The sequence below is a fragment of the Scyliorhinus torazame genome, chromosome 2, assembly GCF_047496885.1.
Source record: "Scyliorhinus torazame isolate Kashiwa2021f chromosome 2, sScyTor2.1, whole genome shotgun sequence".
Lineage (NCBI taxonomy): Eukaryota > Metazoa > Chordata > Chondrichthyes > Carcharhiniformes > Scyliorhinidae > Scyliorhinus > Scyliorhinus torazame.
In genome coordinates, this window is record NC_092708.1 from 375,789,471 (window position 1) to 375,811,243 (window position 21,773).

Consider the following 21,773-nt stretch of genomic DNA (forward strand, 5'->3'; position numbering starts at 1 on the left):
TCCATTATATAGTCTTAAATGGAGAAATCCTCTATTTTCCAGAATCTATCAAAATCCGACTATGCTTCATACACACTTAACAAGTCATCCTTTTTATAAATCTTATCCATATAACGTTATAGAGTCTCCAGCTCTCCTACTGAGTCTAACTCTTCCAATTCCAGCTCAGAAAGCACTTTGCTTCAGATGTTACTGTCATAAGGTAGAGAAAGAGCCAATGTCATACCATGTTTTCTCTTTCCCAAGGTAGTTACATTAGTCCACATAACTACTGCACTTCTCCATTGTTCGTACGATCCCCTTTCAGAAAATATGGAGGGGTAGTCATATCCGGCCATCTTTATCCGAGGTTCAGCCATGTATCTTTGTTTTTCTTCTCACTCACTCCTTGGTTTGGTCTGAAAAAGTTGTAACTTTCAATCCTTCACATTTGCACAGCAACCATCCTCTGCTACCATTTGTTAAACATTTAGCTGCTGTTGTACAAAGAGTCAAAGGTTCTGCTCCTTTTCACACACCTTTATTTCACTTTAACAGACTCTGCGCAAAGCTCTATCATCACATCACCTGACACAAAGGTCACCTGAAGCCTCTTTACATATCAGTGTCAATTATTGGCTACTTAACACAAATGAGACAACTAATTGGAATGTCTCTTAACCCATTACGTAACACCCCGATGCTCTGCCCCCGATGAGCCGACTTCCTGACTGCGTCAGTCGCGTGTTCTCTCACTTTTCGTACACCTGCATGGCGGCTGCGGACTGTGTCCAGCGCCGCCACTGTCAGGGACAGGGTGGGGGGGAAAGGGGAGCTGTTCTTCTGGCAGGGATGGCTTTGGCGGAGACTGGTGGGGGGTGGTCCGGGGGTGGCGAGGGAGGTTACAGAGGAGCAGTTTTTGGCAGGCCGGCCTGTGTGCGGCCGCCACAGGCCGCCCCTGTGCACTTATTCGGCCACGGACCCAGCCGTTCTGCGTCCATATCGGCAGCTAAAGCTGGGGCTTTAAGTGGCGTGGCTGCTAGCCCCCCACTGGGCGGAGCATCAGTGCGGGGGTGGCGCCGACCTTTTGGCCGTAAGACCAGACTGATTCTGCGGACATAACCTCAGAATCGAATAATCCAGCCCCATATGTTTGTTACTTTCTGCATTAGAAGTTTTGGTTGAAGCATACCAATCAAGAGATATTTATTTGCAGTTATGTAACACGTCAGGAACAGAATATCTAAAATGCTGTGAAGTGTCAGTACTGTTACATGGCAGTTGCATCCCATAAACAGTAATAGCAGGGGGAAAAAAGAGTTAATTGGCTGCATTATGTGTCCATGCCAGGAAGGTTTTCGGCGGGGGCGACATGTGAAATAGGGTCGGTGCAAAACCCACCACCTTCCCACCCACCCCGAGCTCACCGCCATAATGGAGAGAGGTGTGGATGCCAAAATCAGCAGCCCGCCTGCCACATTTAAATAAATAATCAAGGGTCAATTGAGCTAGTTAAAAAAACAATTGGACTCTGATAATATGCTGCCAACCATAATGCAGTTAGTGTGAGGAGTCGGGCAGGAGTGAGCAGGTCATTTTAAAAACAAAAGCTAAGAACAGGAAGAATGGTGGGGGTACTATCTTTGGTGCGTGTCCTTTTGCACATTGGGGACAGCCCACCAAGATCGTACCCCTCTTTTCTTCGTACCCATCTGCTCTGTAAAACCCATTTGAACAGTCCCCACACAATACCTCAGACTTACCTTGCTCCAAGATCCATGGGGCTTCTTCTTGGGCCTGTTTCCCCACTCGTGCACTCTTGCCGCAGCTGGGATTGCTGGAGCTTCCAGCCAATTGGATAGGTCAGTGTTGCAAGTATAAGGATAACAGTCTTCATTAGTGTGTGTCTCTGTGAGAGGCTTTATTGAATTTGTCTTGATACACATGGCATTATCACATATCTATGGAAATCCTGAGGTGTCAATCAGATTGGTTACACTTCAAAACCCAAACACTCCGCCCCTTTCATATTGAAATAAAGATACAAACATCCCCCTTTCTCTAACAAACAAAAGCGACAGTTGCATACATGATCCTGTTACTGTTATCGTGCATTAACAACTGCTTGGCCTACCAGTCAGTCTCTGCACATGTATTGCCCACAGTCTTTAAAACGGGCAGGTGTCTTGAATGGAACGCATGCGTGTTGAATGTTCTTCTGGGTGATGCTCTTTGTTCGGAGAGTGTTGTCCCCATGGCGCTTGTTGCCTTGGTGACTGCTGTTATTCCATTGTGGTTGTTGGGGACTGGTGGGCCTCTGAGATCCTTCTCCCTGACCAGCTGAATGCTTTGCTGTGAAGGAACAGCTTCACTCATGGTTCGGCTCGACATGCGATTGCGCCGGTACATTTGGCCATTCACGTCAGTGCTAGATTTGCTCAATTTCTTGACGAGTCCTTTGGCGATTTTCACTGCCGCCTCAGCCTTTCTATTCAACAGAGGAAAGTGCAGACATGGTGTGTAATTCTAAATTTCCCAATCCCAGCTGAGATCGGCTGAATTCTTCACTTGTGAACTGAGGACCTTTTGTCATCCATCCCAATGTCTGGAATGCTGTACAGACTGAAATTGGTTTTCAGGCATTCTACTATTTCTTTTGGTATCATTAAAGTCAGCTGGTCTAATTCCCAGTAGTCTAAATAGTAGCTTACCATGACAAGATAATTAATTCCTGCCAAAATGAAAAGGTCTACTCCCAGCTTCAGCCGTGGTCTGTCTGGGATGTTGTGCATCATCAAGTTTCTCCAGCTTGTTTACCTTGGTATTCGTTGCATGCACCACACTGACCAATGTGGTCTTTAATTTATTCATCTTTTGTCAGTAAAAGTATCTTTTGCCTTTCTTACAGTTGATTCAATTCCTTGATGGCTTGTATGGACATGCTCCAGAATGTGCCCTCTCATCTCCTTGGGAATGATTACTTTATTATCCTTGTTCAAGATGCTGCCTTGAGCTGTTGGTTCATTTCGGTATTCCCAACATGCTCTTGCGACCATAGGTGTGCCCTTGACACTCTCAGGCCATCCTTTCATACTAGTGTTTGTAGAGGTGCATCTTGTTGGGTAGTTAGTTTGATTTAAGCAAGGCATTTGTCAGATTCAATGGGTGTGATTCAGCGGTCTCAAGTTCAAGTCCACTGAATGGCATGGTTAGTGGGGAGTTTCTTAGCAGCTGCCGTGTTAAGAAACGTCCTGCTATCCAACGCCACTTAGCCATTTTATTTTGGCCTCGGGGAGCTTCTCCCCGCCGGGAACCCCACCACTAATTGGCAAGACCCCCCCCCCGGGTACCAGGTTGGTACTGTCCAGACTGGCAGTGCCAAGGTTCTAGGGGTGTGCCAGAGTGCCACCCTATCCTGTGCCTGACTACCTAGGGGCCTCAATGGGCTTGGAGACCCCCCCCCAGGTGCCTTCGCGACTGGTCCACGTCTGTGTGGACCAGCACTAAACGGCGATCTAGTGAGGTCTCCCAGGCACAGACGGTGAATCCCGGGTGCCAGGTGAATCCGGCACCTGGGTATTTAAATGAGCCCCCCCCCCCCCCCCACCCCCCAACCTAGCCATAACATGCCGCCCAATATTTCATGGCAATGATACTTTGCTAGACCTAGCAATAGCAGTATTGGTTGAGGGTGGAATATTGGATCCCAGGAGAACTCTGCTTTTCTTTCGTTAGTCTTATGGGATATTTATATGTCCACCTGTGAGGCAGGTGGAGTTTGGTTTAAGGCCTCAATCAAAGGACTATGGCTATTAAAAGCAGCATTTCCTCTGCAATGCTCTAGTGCCAGCTGAGGTAAGTTGACGTATTTATTCAGTCAATAATATGTGTATAATATTTATATTACGAGAAATATGTACATTCTTCTTTGTATACGAGTCCTACCATAATCTCTTGATTCTCCTGATTCTGTCACCAAGGACCTCACCTGATTCCTGGAGCTTGTTTAAGTTTCCTTTTATGTAGAACTCTGCAAATTCTCCACCTTTGGGTCTCTTTCCCATTAGTCAGGGAATGCAAAGTAAAAACTGAATCTTTGTTATTATTGTGGATGTCATGTTTACTTTGCCTACATGATACCATGTGTGGTATAGTTCATATCTGTGGTAAGGATCCAGTCTTCACCTTGCAAATATAAATGTTGGAGATACAACGCGCCTACCCCAGCTTAAGGAGACTTTTGAAGGTATCTCAAGTTAGTTGATACAAACTGTGACCACAGCTGCGGCCACCCCTGTTTCAGAGGTTATGGCCTTGCTGTGGGTCTGGTGCCAGGGCTTCCTGGGTACCTTTCCAGCTACCTTCATGCGTGTCTCAGGCTTCGGCCTTAGTGGCGGCCTTCTGGTGGCATCCCCAATCTGCCCACAATTTTGCACTTCTAAATATCCACAAATATGCAGATTGGCCACCTACTGCTGCCAGATTGGTAGCCCAATACTTCCACCCCACCTCCAGCAAGATCGGCCAGAGGACGGAACTCTTCAGCCAACTATCCTGACGTCCTCCTGTCCTTCCTTCCAACTGATCCCACCATCAAAGCCATCTGAGCGGGACTGATATGATACTGCCAAATACATGCCTCCAGCAGGCATACATTGTAGCAGAAAACTTGTGTAGAACTGGCAAGATCCTGGCCAAAATGGTAAGAAACAAAAGGTTATTTCAATTTTCAGTACTTTATCCACCATAACAAGCCTTTAACAGAAAAATTGAAAAATTGGGCAGTCATTAAAGGTAACTGTCAATGTAACTAGCAGGAAAATGTGCCTTATTCAGTCTACCACCAAGATTGCAAATTTTTATCTCTGCAACATTGTATGTCTTTGGCATCTCTGAGTCTCTGCCACTGAAAACCACTGAAAACCTTTTTCCACACTTTTGTTCACTGAAGATTTAGTAAATCCCTTCTGCAAGTCTGCTGAGTTCCTCAGCTTGTAAACTTATCCAAAGATCCCTGGCTGCCATCCTGCTGGCGCTCATCTCAATAATCTATTTGTTCTATTTTTGCTGATCTACATTGGCACTTTGTCTCTCAGTGAATTTAAATCTTTTCTCTTTGTCTTATCCCACTCAATATTTGCAATTTACTCTAGTCCTACCTTTGCGAAACATACCGGCCAGGGTTCCCCAAAAACGCGGTTAAGTGTTGACGCCGGCGTAAACACCGCAGTGTTTCACGCAGGCATCACCGGGCTTCTTGGCCCAGCGATTCCATGGCCCACAGGGGGCCAACACGGCGCCGGAATGCTCTGCGCTGCCGTACGTGGCCGTGGGTCCGCAGAGCCACACAGCGGGTCGGTGCGGAAGAAGGTTGCCCCCCCCAAGATCGCGCGAGCCCGCTGATCGGAGACTGATCCCCTGCCCCCACCAGGACGGCCACCGCAGCCATGACGCCGAGCTCCTGTCGGGTGGGACCATACGTGAACCACGCCGGAGGGAACTTGGCCGGTCGACCTCGGACCGGCGCCGCGTCAACCACGCCTGCGCAACTGCCACCGATTCTCTGGTAGCCAGAGAATCGCGTCCCGGCATCGGACCCGATCGCGGATCTGAGGCCCCATTCTCTGCCCCCGCGCCGAGCGCCATTCCGGTGTGGAGGCTCGGAGAATCACGGCCACTATTTTGCCTATGCTTTTAGCCAATCCACTTTATTTTTCTGCTGCACATATTTACATAGAATTTACAGTGCAGAAGAAGGCCATTCAGCCCATTGAGTCTGCACTGGCCTTGGGAAGAGTACCCTACCTAAGATCACACCTCCACCCTATCCCCGTAACCCAGTAACCCCACTTAACCTTTTTGGAGACTAAGGGCAATTTAGCATGGCCAATCCACCTAACCTGCACATCTTTGGACTGTGGGAGGTAACCAGTGCCCCCGGAGGAAACCCACGTAGACACGGGGAGGAAGTGCAAACTCCGCATAGACAGTGACTCAAGCCGGGAATCGATTCTGGGATGCTGGAGCTGTGAAGCAACTGTGCTATCCACTGTGGTACCGTGCCCTCCAGGATCTGTCTATCCTTTCCGAAGGATTTTTGGATTTGACTGTTGTTTCCACATAAATGGAATGGATTAGTTTTTGAACTGACAGGTTTTTTTTCCTACAGTGGAAGTCGTAGTGAAGACAAGCCCACCTACATTGGTGCACGTTGTTCCTGAATCTACAGCTAGACAAGTGGCTTCTGTATTTGCAACAGAAATTTCAGGTAAGACCGAATTGTCGAGAATGCATTTTGGACATTAATTTGTCATAAACATGCTTATATGTGTATAAATTGGTAAAAGTAGCAATGGACTTTGAATGCTAGATTACTATCTTGTACTGAAAATAACTTGTATATTAACAATTTTCATGTGAAGCAATACAGTTTCTTTAAATTGGATGAGAAATTGTATTAAAATGAAAGGGGAAGCATTTATTTTGTGCACTACACGGTTTGAAAACCATCCATCATTAAATTCAAAATAATAAGTCTGGCCCCGCATGCTGCTGGAATCGTCTGGTCAATGGACTCTTGGCAGTGCTGCCGAAACTCCTGGGGTGGGATCGTTGCCTTGGGGCTATAAAATGTTGGTCTCAGTCTTTCACAATAATGAAAAAATAAAGATGTAACCAACATGCAAAATAAACCATTTCCTCCATTCCCTTCCTATCAACGCAGGTACGTCAGTGGGAACGGTGGCGTTTTACGACAGAAACAAAAGGCGTAAAATGGCCAGCGATCCTCCATTGGCTGGGGGCCAGCATCAAGGTAGCGTAGAGCACCCAGCCCTAGCTGCTGATACGGCCCGGAAAATTGCCGGCTTCATGGCCGCGCATGACATTGACAGCGTGCAGCAGCCGCGCCATGCAACATGGCTCTGGCCGCGCGCGCACCCGGCCTGCACAATAGTCCCCCCCCTTTGGCCGGCTCTCCTGCCCCGGACCACCCCCCAACACTGCCCCCAGCCCCTGACAGAGATCTCCCTGCCTCCGGATCGGCCCTCTCCCGACTGTGTCGGCGCAGGACTGAAGTCCGCAGCTACCACACCGAGGTCCTGACAGATGAGACCACACACGACCGGCGGCGTCGGGAACTCGGCCGGTCAGGGGTGGAGCATTGGGGGGGGTGGGCCTCAGGCAATCTCGATGGGAGAGGTGGAGCATCACGAAAGCGGCACGGCCCCCAATTCTCCGGATTCTCCGGAGAATCCCGCCCATGGTTTCTCAACTCCACACTCTCCTCTCTCTCTCTCACTCTCTGTCTCTCTGTTTCTCTCCACTCCTCTCTCTCTCTCTCTCTCTCTCTCTCACTAACTCTCTCTCTCCCCCTGTGGATAAGGGGAACCTGCCCACATACAAAAGCATGCCTCCTGGCACGGCCATGCCACGGGCAGTGTCAAGGGGGTCCCCTGGGTTGTGTGTGTGGGGTGGGGTGGGGAGGGGGGAATGGAGGTTGCCCTGGTGCTTGTGTGGGGGAGGGCGCATGCGCAGAGAGCTTCGTTTCCGAACCGGGAATGGCGGACCGGTACAGCCTCCGGTGTGGAAGGATAGAGTGCCCCCACGGCACAGGCCCGCCCACGGATCGGTGGGCCCCAATCGCAGGCCAGGCCACCGTGGGGGGAACCTCCCGGGGCAAGATCCCCCCGCACCCCCCCAAGAACCCCGGAGGCCGCCCGTGCCGCCAGGTCCCGCCGGTAAGGACCTACTCCAGTTTATGCCGGCGGGACTGGCAAAATACTTCAGCCCATCATGGGCCGGAGAATTCGGGTAGCCCCGGGGCCCATTGAGTCGCGCCGGACCCCGCCATTCACCGAGGCGGGCGGCGCAACTCACGGCGGGCCTATTTTTGGGGGACGAGAATTTGGAGGACGATGGGGGCGGGATTCACGCCGACCCCGGCGATTCTCCGACCCGGCGGGGGTTCAGAGAATCCCGCCCATTGAGTTGCATAATGAAATACAGAATAAAATTTCAAAATTTGCTGAGGATACCAAACTTGGGAAGTGTGATGATACTAAGTGATTGTAACATGGCATAAATAGACTAGCAGAATGAACAGGAAAGTGGCAGCTGGAATGTGAGGTAATGCATTTTGGCAAAAGGATTAGGGAGAGGCACTATTAATAGCAACTTAATAGCGCAGTTCTAAAACTTGTGGAGGGACATGGGTATTCATATGCTTAGATTCTTGAAGGTTGCAGGACATATTGATAGAGAAGTTCGCAAAGCTTACGGAAGCTTGGGCTTCATATTACCTCCATTTCTGTTCACTATATTTCGGAGGGATGTGAAGGTCTAGGATGCAAGGACTATTTGCTAAAATGCTTCTCGGGATGAGGGAATTTAGTTTCAAGGTCCAGTTGGAGAAACTTGACTTGTTCTTGGAGCAAAGATAATTGATTTGGAGGTAGGTGAGCACTTTGGGGACAGTGACCACAATTCGATAACGTTTACGTTAAGGATGGAAAGGGATAAGTATACACCGCAGGGCAAGAGTTATAGCTGGGGGAAGGGAAATTATGATGCCATTAGACGTGACTTGGGGGGATAACGTGGAGAAGTAGGCTGCAAGTGTTGGACACACTGGATAAGTGGAGCTTGTTCAAGGATCAGCTACTGCGTGTTCTTGATAAGTATGTACCGGTCAGGCAGGGAGGAAGGTGCCGAGCGAGGGAACCGTGGTTTACCAAAGAAGTGGAATCTCTTGTTAAGAGGAAGAAGGAGGCCTATGTGAAGATGAGGTGTGAAGTTTCAGTTGGGGCGATGGATAGTTACAAGGTAGCGAGGAAGGATCTAAAGAGAGAGCTAAGACGAGCAAGGAGGGGACATGAGAAGTATTTGGCAGGAAGGATCAAGGAAAACCCAAAAGCTTTCTATAGGTATGTCAGGAATAAGCGAATGACTAGGGAAAGAGTAGGACCAGTCAAGGACAGGGATGGGAAGTTGTGTGTAGAGTCTGAAGAGATAGGCGAGATACTAAATGAATATTTTTCGTCAGTATTCACTCAGGAAAAAGACAATGTTGTGGAGGAGAATGCTGAGCTCCAGGTAAATAGATTAGATGGCATTGAGGTACATAGGGAAGAGGTGTTGGCAATTCTGGACAGGCTGAAAATAGATAAGTCCCCGGGACCTGATGGGATTTATCCTAGGATTCTCTGGGAGGCCAGGGAAGAGATTGCTGGACCATTGGCTTTGATTTTTATGTCATCATTGGCTACAGGAATAGTGCCAGAGGACTGGAGGATAGCAAATGTGGTCCCTTTGTTCAAAAAGGGGAGCAGAGACAACCCCGGCAACTATAGACCGGTGAGCCTCACGTCTGTAGTGGGTAAAGTCTTGGAGGGGATTATAAGAGACAAGATTTATAATCATCTAGATAGGAATAATATGATCAGGGATAGTCAGCATGGCTTTGTGAAGGGTAGGTCATGCCTCACAAACCTTATCGAGTTCTTTGAGAAGGTGACTGAACAGGTAGACGAGGGTAGAGCAGTTGATGTGGTGTATATGGATTTCAGCAAAGCGTTTGATAAGGTTCCCCACGGTAGGCTATTGCAGAAAATACGGAGGCTGGGGATTGAGGGTGATTTAGAGATGTGGATCAGAAATTGGCTAGCTGAAAGAAGACAGAGGGTGGTGGTTGATGGGAAATGTTCAGAATGGAGTTCAGTCACAAGTGGAGTACCACAAGGATCTGTTCTGGGGCCTTTGCTGTTTGTCATTTTTATCAATGACCTAGAGGAAGGCGCAGAAGGGTGGGTGATTAAATTTGCAGACGATACTAAAGTCGGTGGTGTTGTCGATAGTGTGGAAGGATGTAGCAGGTTACAGAGGGATATAGATAAGCTGCAGAGCTGGGCTGAGAGGTGGCAAATGGAGTTTAATGTAGAGAAGTGTGAGGTGATTCACTTTGGAAGGAATAACAGGAATGTGGAATATTTGGCTAATGGTAAAGTACTTGAAAGTGTGGGTGAGCAGAGGGATCTAGGTGTCCATGTACATAGATCCCTGAAAGTTGCCACCCAGGTTGATAGGGTGGTGAAGAAGGCCTATGGAGTGTTGGCCTTTATTGGTAGAGGGATTGAGTTCCGGAGTCAGGAGGTCATGTTGCAGCTGTACAGAAGTCTGGTACGGCCGCATTTAGAGTATTGCGTACAGTTCTGGTCACCGCATTATAGGAAGGACGTGGAGGCTTTGGAGCGGGTGCAGAGGAGATTTACCAGGATGTTGCCTGGTATGGAGGGAAAATCTTATGAGGAAAGGCTGATGGACTCGAGGTTGTTTTCGTTGGAGAGAAGAAGGTTAAGAGGAGACTTAATAGAGGCATACAAAATGATCAGGGGGTTGGATAGGGTGGACAGTGAGAGCCTTCTCCCGCAGATGGAAATGGCTGGCACGAGGGGACATAGCTTTAAACTGAGGGGTAATAGATATAGGACAGAGGTCAGAGGTAGGTTCTTTACGCAAAGAGTAGTGAGGCCGTGGAATGCCCTACCTGCTACAGTAGTGAACTCGCCAACATTGAGGGCATTTAAAAGTTTATTGGATAAACATATGGATGATAATTAGAGAGTATTATAGTTAGCTATCGCATTTCTATTAGAAATGAGAGTATTATAGTTAGCTATCGCATTTCTATTAGAAATGAGAGTATTATAGTTAGCTATCGCATTTCTATTAGAAATCTAGTGCTAGGAAACAGATAGTTGACAGTAACTTTGAAATTTTTAAAAAAGTATTTAAAGAAAAGACAAATTTTAATTTTAATTAATTGACGCAATGTCAGTTAGAGGGGTGCTGTGCTCTGACTGTGAGATGTGGCAGGTCCGGGAGGCTTCCAGCGTCCCGGATGGCTTCATCTGCAGAAAGTGCACCCAACTGGAGCTCCTCACAGACCGCATGGTTCGGTTGGAGCAGCAATTGGATGCACTTAGGAGCATGCAGGTGGCGGAAAGCGTCATAGTTCGCAGTTATGTAAATGTGGTCACACCCAAGGTGCAGGCAGAGAAATGGGTGACCACCAGAAAGGGCAGGCAGTCAGTGCAGGAATCCCCTGTGGTTGTCCCCCTCTCGAACAGATATACCCCTTTGGATACTGTCGGGGGGGATAGCCTATCAGGGGAAAACAGCAGCAGCCAGAGCAGTGGCACCACGGCTGGCTCTGATGTTCAGAAGGGAGGGTCAAAGCGCAGAAGAGTAATAGTAATAGGGGACTCTATAGTCAGGGGCACAGATAGGCGCTTCTGTGGACGTGAAAGAGACTCCAGGATGGTATGTTGCCTCCCTGGTGCCAGGGTCCAGGATGTCTCCGAACGGGTAGAGGAAATCCTGAAGGGGGAGGGCAAACAGGCAGAGGTCGTTGTACATATTGGTACTAACGACATAGGCAGGAAGGGGCATGAGGTCCTGCAGCAGGAGTTCAGGGAGCTAGGCAGAAAGTTAAAAGACAGGACCTCTCGGGTTGTAATCTCGGGATTACTCCCTGTGCCACGTGCCAGTGAGGCTGGAAATAGGAAGATAGAGCAGATAAACACGTGGCTAAACAGCTGGTGTAGGAGGGAGGGTTTCCGTTATCTGGACCACTGGGAGCTCTTCCGGGGCAGGTCTGACCTGTATAAGATGGACGGGTTGCATCTAAACCGGAGAGGCATAAATATCCTGGCCGCGAGGTTTGCTAGTGTCACACGGGAGGGTTTAAACTAGTATGGCAGGGGGGTGGGCACGGGAGCAATAGGTCAGAAGGTGAGAGCATTGAGGGAGAACTAGGGAATAGGGACAGTGTGGCTCTGAGGCAGAGCAGACGGGGAGAAGTTGCTGAACACAGCGGGTCTGGTGGCCTGAAGTGCATATGTTTTAATGCAAGGAGCATTACGGGTAAGGCAGATGAACTTAGAGCTTGGATTACTACTTGGAACTATGATGTTGTTGCCATTACAGAGACCTGGTTGAGGGAAGGGCAGGATTGGCAGCTAAACGTTCCAGGATTTAGATGTTTCAGGCGGGATAGAGGGGGATGTAAAAGGGGAGGCGGAGTTGCGCTACTTGTTCGGGAGAATATCACAGCTATACTGCGAGAGGACACCTTAGAGGGCAGTGAGGCTATATGGGTAGAGATCAGGAATAAGAAGGGTGCAGTCACAATGTTGGGGGTATACTACAGGCCTCCCAACAGCCAGCGGGAGATAGAGGAGCAGATAGGTAGACAGATTTTGGAAAAGAGTAAAAACAACAGGGTTGTGGTGATGGGAGACATCAACTTCCCCAATATTGACTGGGACTCACTTAGTGCCAGGGGCTTTGACGGGGCGGAGTTTGTAAGGAGCATCCAGGAGGGCTTCTTAAAACAATATGTAGGCAGTCCAACTAGGGAAGGGGCGGTACTGGACCTGGTATTGGGGAATGAGCCCGGCCAGGTGGTAGATGTTTCAGTAGGGGAGCATTTCGGTAACAGTGACCACAATTCAGTAAGTTTTAAAGTACTGGTGGACAAGGATAAGAGTGGTCCGAGGATGAATGTGCTAAATTGGGGGAAGGCTAATTATAACAATATTAGGCGGGAACTGAAGAACATAGATTGGGGGCGGATGTTTGAGGGCAAATCAACATCTGACATGTGGGAGGCTTTCAAATGGCAGTTGAAAGGAATACAGGACCGGCATGTTCCTGTGAGGAAGAAAGATAAATACGGCAATTTTCGGGAACCTTGGATGACGAGTGATATTGTAGGCCTCGTCAAAAAGAAAAAGGAGGCATTTGTCAGGGCTAAAAGGCTGGGAACAGACGAAGCCTGTGTGGCATATAAGGAAAGTAGGAAGGAACTTAAGCAAGGAGTCAGGAGGGCTAGAAGGGGTCACGAAAAGTCATTGGCAAATAGGGTTAAGGAAAATCCCAAGGCTTTTTACACGTACATAAAAAACAAGAGGGTAGCCAGGGAAAGGGTTGGTCCACTGAAGGATAGGCAAGGGAATCTATGTGTGGAGCCAGAGGAAATGGGCGAGGTACTAAATGAATACTTTGCATCAGTATTCACCAAAGAGAAGGAATTGGTAGATGTTGAGTCTGGAGAAGGGGGTGTAGATAGCCTGGGTCACATTGTGATCCAAAAAGACGAGGTGTTGGGTGTCTTAAAAAATATTAAGGTAGATAAGTCCCCAGGGCCTGATGGGATCTACCCCAGAATACTGAAGGAGGCTGGAGAGGAAATTGCTGAGGCCTTGACAGAAATCTTTGGATCCTCGCTGTCTTCAGGGTATGTCCCGGAGGACTGGAGAATAGCCAATGTTGTTCCTCTGTTTAAGAAGGGTAGCAAGGATAATCCTGGGAACTACAGGCCGGTGAGCCTTACTTCAGTGGTAGGGAAATTACTGGAGAGAATTCTTAGAGACAGGATCTACTCCCATTTGGAAGCAAATGGACGTATTAGTGAGAGGCAGCACGGTTTTGTGAAGGGGAGGTCGTGTCTCACTAACTTGATAGAGTTTTTCGAGGAGGTCACTAAGATGATTGATGCAGGTAGGGCAGTAGATGTTGTCTATATGGACTTCAGTAAGGCCTTTGATAAGGTCCCTCATGGTAGACTAGTACAAAAGGTGAAGTCACACGGGATCAGGGGTGAACTGGCAAGGTGGATACAGAACTGGCTAGGCCATAGAAGGCAGAGGGTAGCAATGGAGGGATGCTTTTCTAATTGGAGGGCTGTGACCAGTGGTGTTCCACAGGGATCAGTGCTGGGACCTTTGCTCTTTGTAGTATATATAAATGATTTGGAGGAAAATGTAACTGGTCTGATTAGTAAGTTTGCAGACGACACAAAGGTTGGTGGAATTGCGGATAGCGATGAGGACTGTCTGAGGATACAGCAGGATTTAGATTGTCTGGAGACTTGGGCGGAGAGATGGCAGATGGAGTTTAATCCGGACAAATGTGAGGTAATGCATTTTGGAAGGTCTAATGCAGGTAGGGAATATACAGTGAATGGTAGAACCCTCAAGAGTATTGAAAGTCAAAGAGATCTAGGAGTACAGGTCCACAGGTCATTGAAAGGAGCAACACAGGTGGAGAAGGTAGTCAAGAAGGCATACGGCATGCTTGCCTTCATTGGCCGGGGCATTGAGTATAAGAATTGGCAAGTCATGTTGCAGCTGTATAGAACCTTAGTTCGGCCACACTTGGAGTATAGTGTTCAATTCTGGTCGCCACACTACCAGAAGGATGTGGAGGCTTTAGAGAGGGTGCAGAAGAGATTTACCAGAATGTTGCCTGGTATGGAGGGCATAAGCTATGAGGAGCGATTGAATAAACTCGGTTTGTTCTCACTGGAACGAAGGAGGCTGAGGGGCGACCTGATAGAGGTCTACAAAATTATGAGGGGCATAGACAGAGTGGATAGTCAGAGGCTTTTCCCCAGGGTAGAGGGGTCAATTACTAGGGGGCATAGGTTTAAGGTGAGAGGGGCAAGGTTTAGAGTAGATGTACGAGGCAAGTTTTTTACGCAGAGGGTAGTGGGTACCTGGAACTCGCTACCGGAGGAGGTAGTGGAAGCAGGGACGATGGGGACATTTAAGGGGCATCTTGACAAATATATGAATAGGATGGGAATAGAAGGATACGGACCCAGGAAGTGTAGAAGATTGTAGTTTAGTCGGGCAGTATGGTCGGCATGGGCTTGGAGGGCCGAAGGGCCTGTTCCTGTGCTGTACATTTCTTTGTTCTTTGTTCTATAATGGTATAGTGTAGGTTAGATGGCTTTTGTTTCGGTGCAACATCGTGGGCCGAAGGGCCTGTACTGCGCTGTATGTTCTATGTTCTAAAAGCAAAATACTGCAGATGCTGGAAATCTGTGGTAGCAAGGCCCCTTTAAGGGGCGATACAGCATGGGCCATGTGACAGGGCCTTAGCCCATGGGGATAGAGCATGTGAATGTTAGCCTAGCAGATGTTTAGGCGCGGATCTGGCTGTCAGTTAACCTGGGAGTCATGTGAACAAGACCTGTGAAATAGTTGTACTGTTCTGTGTATTGGGTTGTCCTTATTTAAATAAATCATCATTGTAATTAAACACTGCCTCATCGCTTGCCTCGCAATACAATATTGGCGACGAGAATAAATCAAGCCAGTCGAAGGAAACTCATCAAAAATTGGAGGGTGGGTGGTCGGGGTGGGGGGGGGGGGGGTGACCTCTTGAGACCTGAAAAGGTAAGAGATAGTCTGCAGTCGAATGGTTATGCCACTATTCAGGAAATTTGATCCAGAGCTTAAACGCTGAAAGGCGAGTATACAAGCTTAACATGGTGAGATTAAGTAAAACACCTCCCCAATGAGGTTGTCCTTGTTGTCAATGACCGTCCCCTTAAAATGGAGGTTGATACAGGGGTGTCTGCTGCAGTAGCAGATGATCAAGCATTTAGGTAGCTGCAGGGAGGGCTGCAATCTGAATCTCAGCCAATTTAACCACCTATACTGGAATGGCATTAAAGATATTAACGATGGCATCCATACCAATATCATAACCAACAGCAGTCAGCCCAGCTGCCTTTACTTGTTGTGCCTCATGGGGCAGAATTGGGTGAAGAAAATCAAATTGAATTGGTTAGAAATATTCATGAACTTCTACGAAATACCACAAGGTCTTCCAGGGAGAGTTAGGACGCATCAAAGGAGTGAAAGCAAAATCTCAGTAGAGCCAGAAGCAAAAGATCTTTTTGCACCAGACCATTGTCTTTTAATCTACACCAAAATGTGGAGGTGGAGTTGAGGTGTCTAGAAGACCAGGGGCTAATTAGTCCAGTACGGTTTTCAAAATGGGCAGCACTGAATATCCCAGTGTTGAAGCTAGACCGCACAATCCAAATCTGCAGTAATTATAAGCTGTGCCAAATCTTTGCCATTCACGGCCTACCTGAGTGATTGTCTCAGATAACTACAGGCTTCACAGCTGAGAATTTGAACTTTCTTAAGTCCAATGAGATCCAGCATGTAAGGACAGCCCCCTATGACAGGGCTGGCTGAACTTTCAAAGCATCAATGAAAAAACAAGCTAATCAGCCACTGCTGCTTCATTTAGCGCACTTGTTGCGCTTGTATAATTCAACTGCGCATACTATTACTGGGGTCACCCCAGCTGAGGTGTTAATGGGCAAGCATCACAGGACCCAGCTTGATCTTATTTTTCCTCACGGATCAGCAAGATACAGCAAGAAGGATGGGTCGTTCCAAATAGACGTTATAGAGCGGGATTCAACCAAACCATTTCTGAGGGTGCGATTCAACGAAAAGGGAACAAAGTCCCATTGTGAGTGCATTTAGCCGTGTGTTTCCTGGCACTCACAGCACCAAGAAACAAATGGCTGTGCAACGCCACTTAACGTGAAATAAGGCACCTCAGTGGGGAACGTGTGGCTGAGGCTGCATTTCTATACCAAGGACCTGCACTCGCCAGAACTCCTCAGTATAGCGTCCCCACCTCCGAGGCCCCCGATGCGACCTTCACCCCCCCCCCCAAGCCCCAATGCACTATGGGAGGGAAACAAATACCCGCTCCCAATACTTGCCCAATTGCCAGCAAACAGAATGCCAGCTTGGCACCTTGGCAGTGCAAACCTAGCACTCTGGTAGTGCTCCTACCAGCTGGCAGTGCTACCTGGTCACCTTGCCAGTTGGAAGTGCCAGGCTGGCACCCAGGTGGAAGTGCCTGGGTGACACCAGCAGTGCCAGGGCACCACCCTGCCCAAAGGGCATGCACCTGGGCGCCTCCAATCCACTGGGAGACTCCTACGAGTGCAGTTCCATCTGGTCCCCATTTGTGGGGACCAGTGCTGAATGGCATTCGCCCAAGGTCTCCGAGGCGAAGAGGATAGATCCCAACGCCTTTGTTGCCTCATGAACCTGCACATTAAAGTGACACTAGCTGTCTCTCTCAAATATGGCGATTTGCTAAAAAGTGATCGCGCCTACAATGGGCAGGATTTGCATCGCAATGTCTCACGAGATTGCGACCTGGTTGCCAGCCTGGTACTGCCAAATTGCTGCCAGGAGCGGGGTCTCCCTGGCTTTTATCGGTCACGCTGCGCCGCGGCAAGCTGCTTTTCAGGCGCAGCATGACTTGGATAACGCCTCAAATGTCATTTTTGGGTGTGTTTGGCAGGGTGTTTCCTGCCAGTTGTTTGTGTGAGATCCAGACCGGTATTCACCATTCACCTTTTTTGGGGGGCCTTGGGAAGTTACTCCCCAGGTCAGCCCACACTTAGGGCTCAAATCAACTAATTGGAAACAAATTCCCATGGCCAACATGCTTAGCTGCGATCGCATTGTTTAAGGGATCTCAGCAGGAAGCTGCTTTTTGGGTGCAGCGTGACCACTGGATTGCACCCTTGGAAATGTTTTCTGCAGTGTGGAGCTGAAGTCGTCGGCAAGACTGGCTTCTCCGAGATCGGCCGAGATTGGCACGCCATTTTGTAAGGGTGCCCGATCTCTAAGTGCGCTTGAGGGTCCCACCCACGGGAAATGCCACCCCCACAGACATGAGCCCTGACCCTTGGCAGTGCCAACCTGGCATCTGGGCACACTGACAATGCCAGCCTGGCACCCTGGCAGTGCCAATTAGATACTGCCTTGCATGCTCCAATGGGCTCTGAGACCCCCTGAGTGGCCATCATGACTAGTCTCCATGGCACCAGGTTGAGACCTAGCCGGTGCAGCCAGTTACTCCCAGCAGCGGGTGAATGCAGTGTCGGCATATTTAAATTAGCCTAATGGCTCATTTAAATATTATCTGGATCGCGTCCAGTAAAGGCGTGATCCAGATCATGCCAGGCGTAGCAAGTTGGATGAATCACGATCGGACAGGCGCCAGGCACAAAGCCTGATTTGGGCACCTCCCGGTATTCACCCGGCGCACCCAGCTCCACGCCGGGGTTGACGCGTGGCTGAATAGCACTCACAGTATGTGTGAAATTTTGGTGGAAAGCCCGATGGTTAACTGGGAGAGTTGTTGCCTGGGACTGGGCCAGTTACCCTATCCCATACACCTACAGGGCCATGATGCTAGAAAACCTGCTCATCATTTGCGAAGGAGAAGGAGACCCAATCCCAGCTACCATTATACCATTTGTCAAAATGATGGTGTTAAAACTGGGATATTCCCAAGGGGGATCATCAGGGGCCACAGAAGGAATTGAACAGGTAGCCAGTGCTGCCCCTATTTCGGACTCGACCGATTGGCCTGCTCTTGCTGTAGACTTGGATGCCTCCCATCTAGGAGAGCCAGTTGCCAAGTTGAGATGCTCTGCAAGAGTTAGGAAGTCAGCTGATAGACTTATAAGCTTTGTTTTGAGCTCCCTTACTTTAACTCTTTTGTGTATATGTAACTGTAAATACGGGTTTTTCTGTTTTTGTATTTCGGGGATCTGCAAGGTAACTTAAGAGAGGAGGAATGTGGTAGTATGGCTTCTTTAAGGTGTGATCAATGATAATTCTCATGGTCGTCAAACTCGCTATATATTCTAGTTTTTTAATTGCCTTTAAATTCCACCAGCTGCTATACTGGGATTTGAACTTGTGCTCCAAGAGTACTAGTCCTGTGACATTACCACCATACCAACATCTCCACTATGTCCTGTGAAAGAATGATAAAAAGAGAAAAGGGGAAATCACACTGCTGAGTATACTACAGACCTCAAACAGTTAAGAGGGAAATAGAAGAACATTTGTGTAGGCAAGTGGCTGAGAAGATAAGAAACAAAAGAACAAATTTACTCCACATCATGGGGAAAACATGATGGCCAGAGACACTTAATCATAAGAGACCCCAAATCAATTTCTCGGTGACGGGAAAAGTCCCACAATTAAGTTGGAAGGGGGAAGGACCAGACAAGGGGACCTCATCCAATTATGTCAGGCTATCAATTAGACACTTTAATAATGGATGCCAATTACCTCTGAGCCCCCTGGAATTTTTCACATTGCACAGAGGGGTTTCCTTTATGGGCTGCTGCTGCACATCTTTCACTTCCTTGCCCGTTGCTTGAACTGCCTTGTTGCCATCCAATGATGGAAGTCCATAGTGGAGGTCCCTCTATAGAGGAGTCCTGCCCCTTAATATCGGGGATCTGGGGTGGAGGGTGTAGCATGCAGCAGTCCCATAGATTGCATCATTTCAGAGTCCCAGGAAGCCTGCCCTTTTTGCAGCCCTGTGGAGTCTGTGGTCCATGCTTATATAGTATGTGTTAGACTGCACATCCTTTTCAATTTTAATAGTTGCTGTTTTGTTTGCACTTCAGCCCCATGCTCCTGATCTATGAGAACCAGGTGCAGAGAGGAGCGAGGAAGGAGGAGGACCTCCTCGTGAACCTGTTCCTGGGCCTGGCCAAACGTGCCTTAAACAGGTCCAGGCAGCGGGCAACCGGAGGGGGTCATCTGACCTGACTGCCTCTCCTTCTACCACAGCTACATTCATGGCGAGGTATCCCTAGAGAGGGAGCATGCAGTATCTATTGGCACAATCAAGGCCTTCCATCCCCCATGGCCACCGCAGGGACTGTGATGCCTTATTAACCATCTTAATCACATTTTGTTTAATGATTTCATTTGGGATTCGCTTTTTGTTTTGTTTTGGGTCGTATCCCTTTTAATTTGTCCTTCAGTTTATTTGATTTAGTTTAATTGGTTATTTGATTTATTCAAAATAAGAGCCTCCTGGAATTTGGTGGTGGTTTAGGGATTAATTGGGAGCTCCAGAAGAGGTGCTGGACTCTGATTGATTGGTTGACAGCTTTCGGTGGGTAGGATTTCTGCTGCCAGTCCTAGACCATTGGAAATGCCTAATGTTGGCCAGGGCACTTAATTCGGTGGGACTTCCCTCATGGAAGTGACACGAGTTTCCACCAGTTTACCAAGGGGATCTGCATTGGGAATGTTAAATTTCACCCATCAAAGCAGTAGTAATAGAGGGCTTCAAATATTCTTGTCTTTATTAACGTGAATTCAGTTTAAAATTCACAGAGTGCACAGATAACCTCTTTAGCCAGTCACTAGCAAGCCCAGGGAAGTTCTGAATTTCATTTTAGAGAATTAATCTGGGCAGTTGGAAGATTGTGAAAGGTGGTCTTTCACTGTATAAAGCTTTTTTGAATGTCATTAATAAATTATCTTATGCTTTTAGAGTAATGTAGTTAGAAATGATACAGAATCATATGGAAGCACGAGATGTTAAGCCTACATTCTCTTAACTCTAAGTCTGCCACTGAATTAAAATAGTTTTTATGTTTGGTAATATATTGTCTTCCGGCAGACAGTTCAGTTGCACTTTTCATCCGAGTTTAATTTGGCATCAACTCAACACTGAAGTCAAGTAAGCAGGGAATAAGCAGCCAAAACTCACATGTGTCATTTTTGAACTCTTGTGAGTAAAGCAAAAGGAAATTAATAACTATAGATCCTTACATATTCTCACATAAAAGTGATAATTATAAATAGTTTTAACTTGAATTTTACAGAGTAAGGATTTACTGAGGATAAATTCACAAATTAGACTTTTGTGAGTTTTACCTGGCTTATTTCTTAAAAACCTTAGAATTCATAGAGGGGGCAATTTTGGACCCTGGGCAAACCCCACTACATTGGGAGAATTGTGGGAGAGCCCCGAAATAGGATTTACACCGGGTGAAAAACAATTTCTGATCCTGACCAGGATCTCACCCAGAAAGGGCAAGAAACTGATCACAGCAAATTTGCATTCATTTTAATCTCATTAGTGAAATTAAAGTCAACTGTGGCAGTCTTCCGTCTCCCCAGTGGTAGGTCACCTGGGTGCAAATCAAAAGTAGGGACGAGGCACCATGTCATGGGGGGGCTATCAAAGAAGGATAAGGCCAATGGAATAAAGATGAAAGAGGGAAGATGAAAAAGGGGAAAAGAAACACTTAAGGAGAGATGTGAGAGCTGTGTTGAGAGTAGCCATATAAGATTTCCTGGAGTGCTGTTCTGTGCTGGGAAAAAGAGCGGTGAAGAAAGTGAGCAGAATTCCAGCCAACCCAGAAAAATATCTGCTTTTCATATAAAGTTTTGTTTTAAAGTTTCTCGAGTGGAGTGGGAGAGAGTGAAAAGCCTAATGACATACCTTCCTTATAGCAACTGTATTAATAGAGTCGTAGAATATTACAGCACAGAAGGAAGCCATTTGACTTATCATGCCTGCACTGGATCCCAAGTTAGCTAGCTAGTCTCATTCCCTAGACCTATCTCTATAGCCCTCTAAATTCATCACCTTCAAATATATAGAGGCATTGGTGATGATCTTTCAGGAATCACTGGAGGCAGGAAGGGTCCCAGAGGACTGGGAAGTGGCTAATGTAGCACCACTGTTTAAGAAGGGAGGGAGGCAGAAGATGGGAAATTATAGGCAGTTAGCCTGACCTCGGTCATTGGTAAGATTTTTGAATCAGTTATTAAAGATGAGATTGCAAAGTATTTGGAAGTGCATGGTAAAATAGGACTGAGTCAGCACAGCTTTATCAAAGGGAGGTCGTGTCTGACAAATCTGTTAGAGTTCTTTGAGGACGTAACAAGGAAGTTAGACAAATGAGAACCAGTGGATGTGATTTATTTAGATTTCCAGAAGGCCTTTGACAAGGTGCTGCATAGGAGACTGTTAAATAAGTTAAAAGCCCATGGTGTTAAGGGTAAGATCCTGGCATGGATAGAGGATTGGCCGACTGGCAGAAGGCAGAGTGTGGGGATAAAGGGGTCTTT

General features: G+C 47.7%; 1 protein-coding gene and 1 long non-coding RNA gene across 2 annotated transcripts in view; one reads left to right on the plus strand and one right to left on the minus strand.

Annotated features, from left to right (window-relative positions):
• Positions 1-2,105, minus strand: part of LOC140404699 (uncharacterized) — a 47,658-nt gene extending 45,553 nt beyond the window's left edge. The window contains exon 1 of the long non-coding RNA XR_011938552.1: positions 1,743-2,105. This is a non-coding gene — a long non-coding RNA (uncharacterized lncRNA). The remainder of the gene's footprint in view (positions 1-1,742) is intronic.
• Positions 1-21,773, plus strand: part of LOC140404691 (latent-transforming growth factor beta-binding protein 2-like) — a 685,726-nt gene that overhangs the window by 348,350 nt on the left and 315,603 nt on the right. The window contains exon 15 of the mRNA XM_072493356.1: positions 6,149-6,247. Coding sequence (XP_072349457.1) covers positions 6,149-6,247 — 99 coding nt within the window. The remainder of the gene's footprint in view (positions 1-6,148; positions 6,248-21,773) is intronic.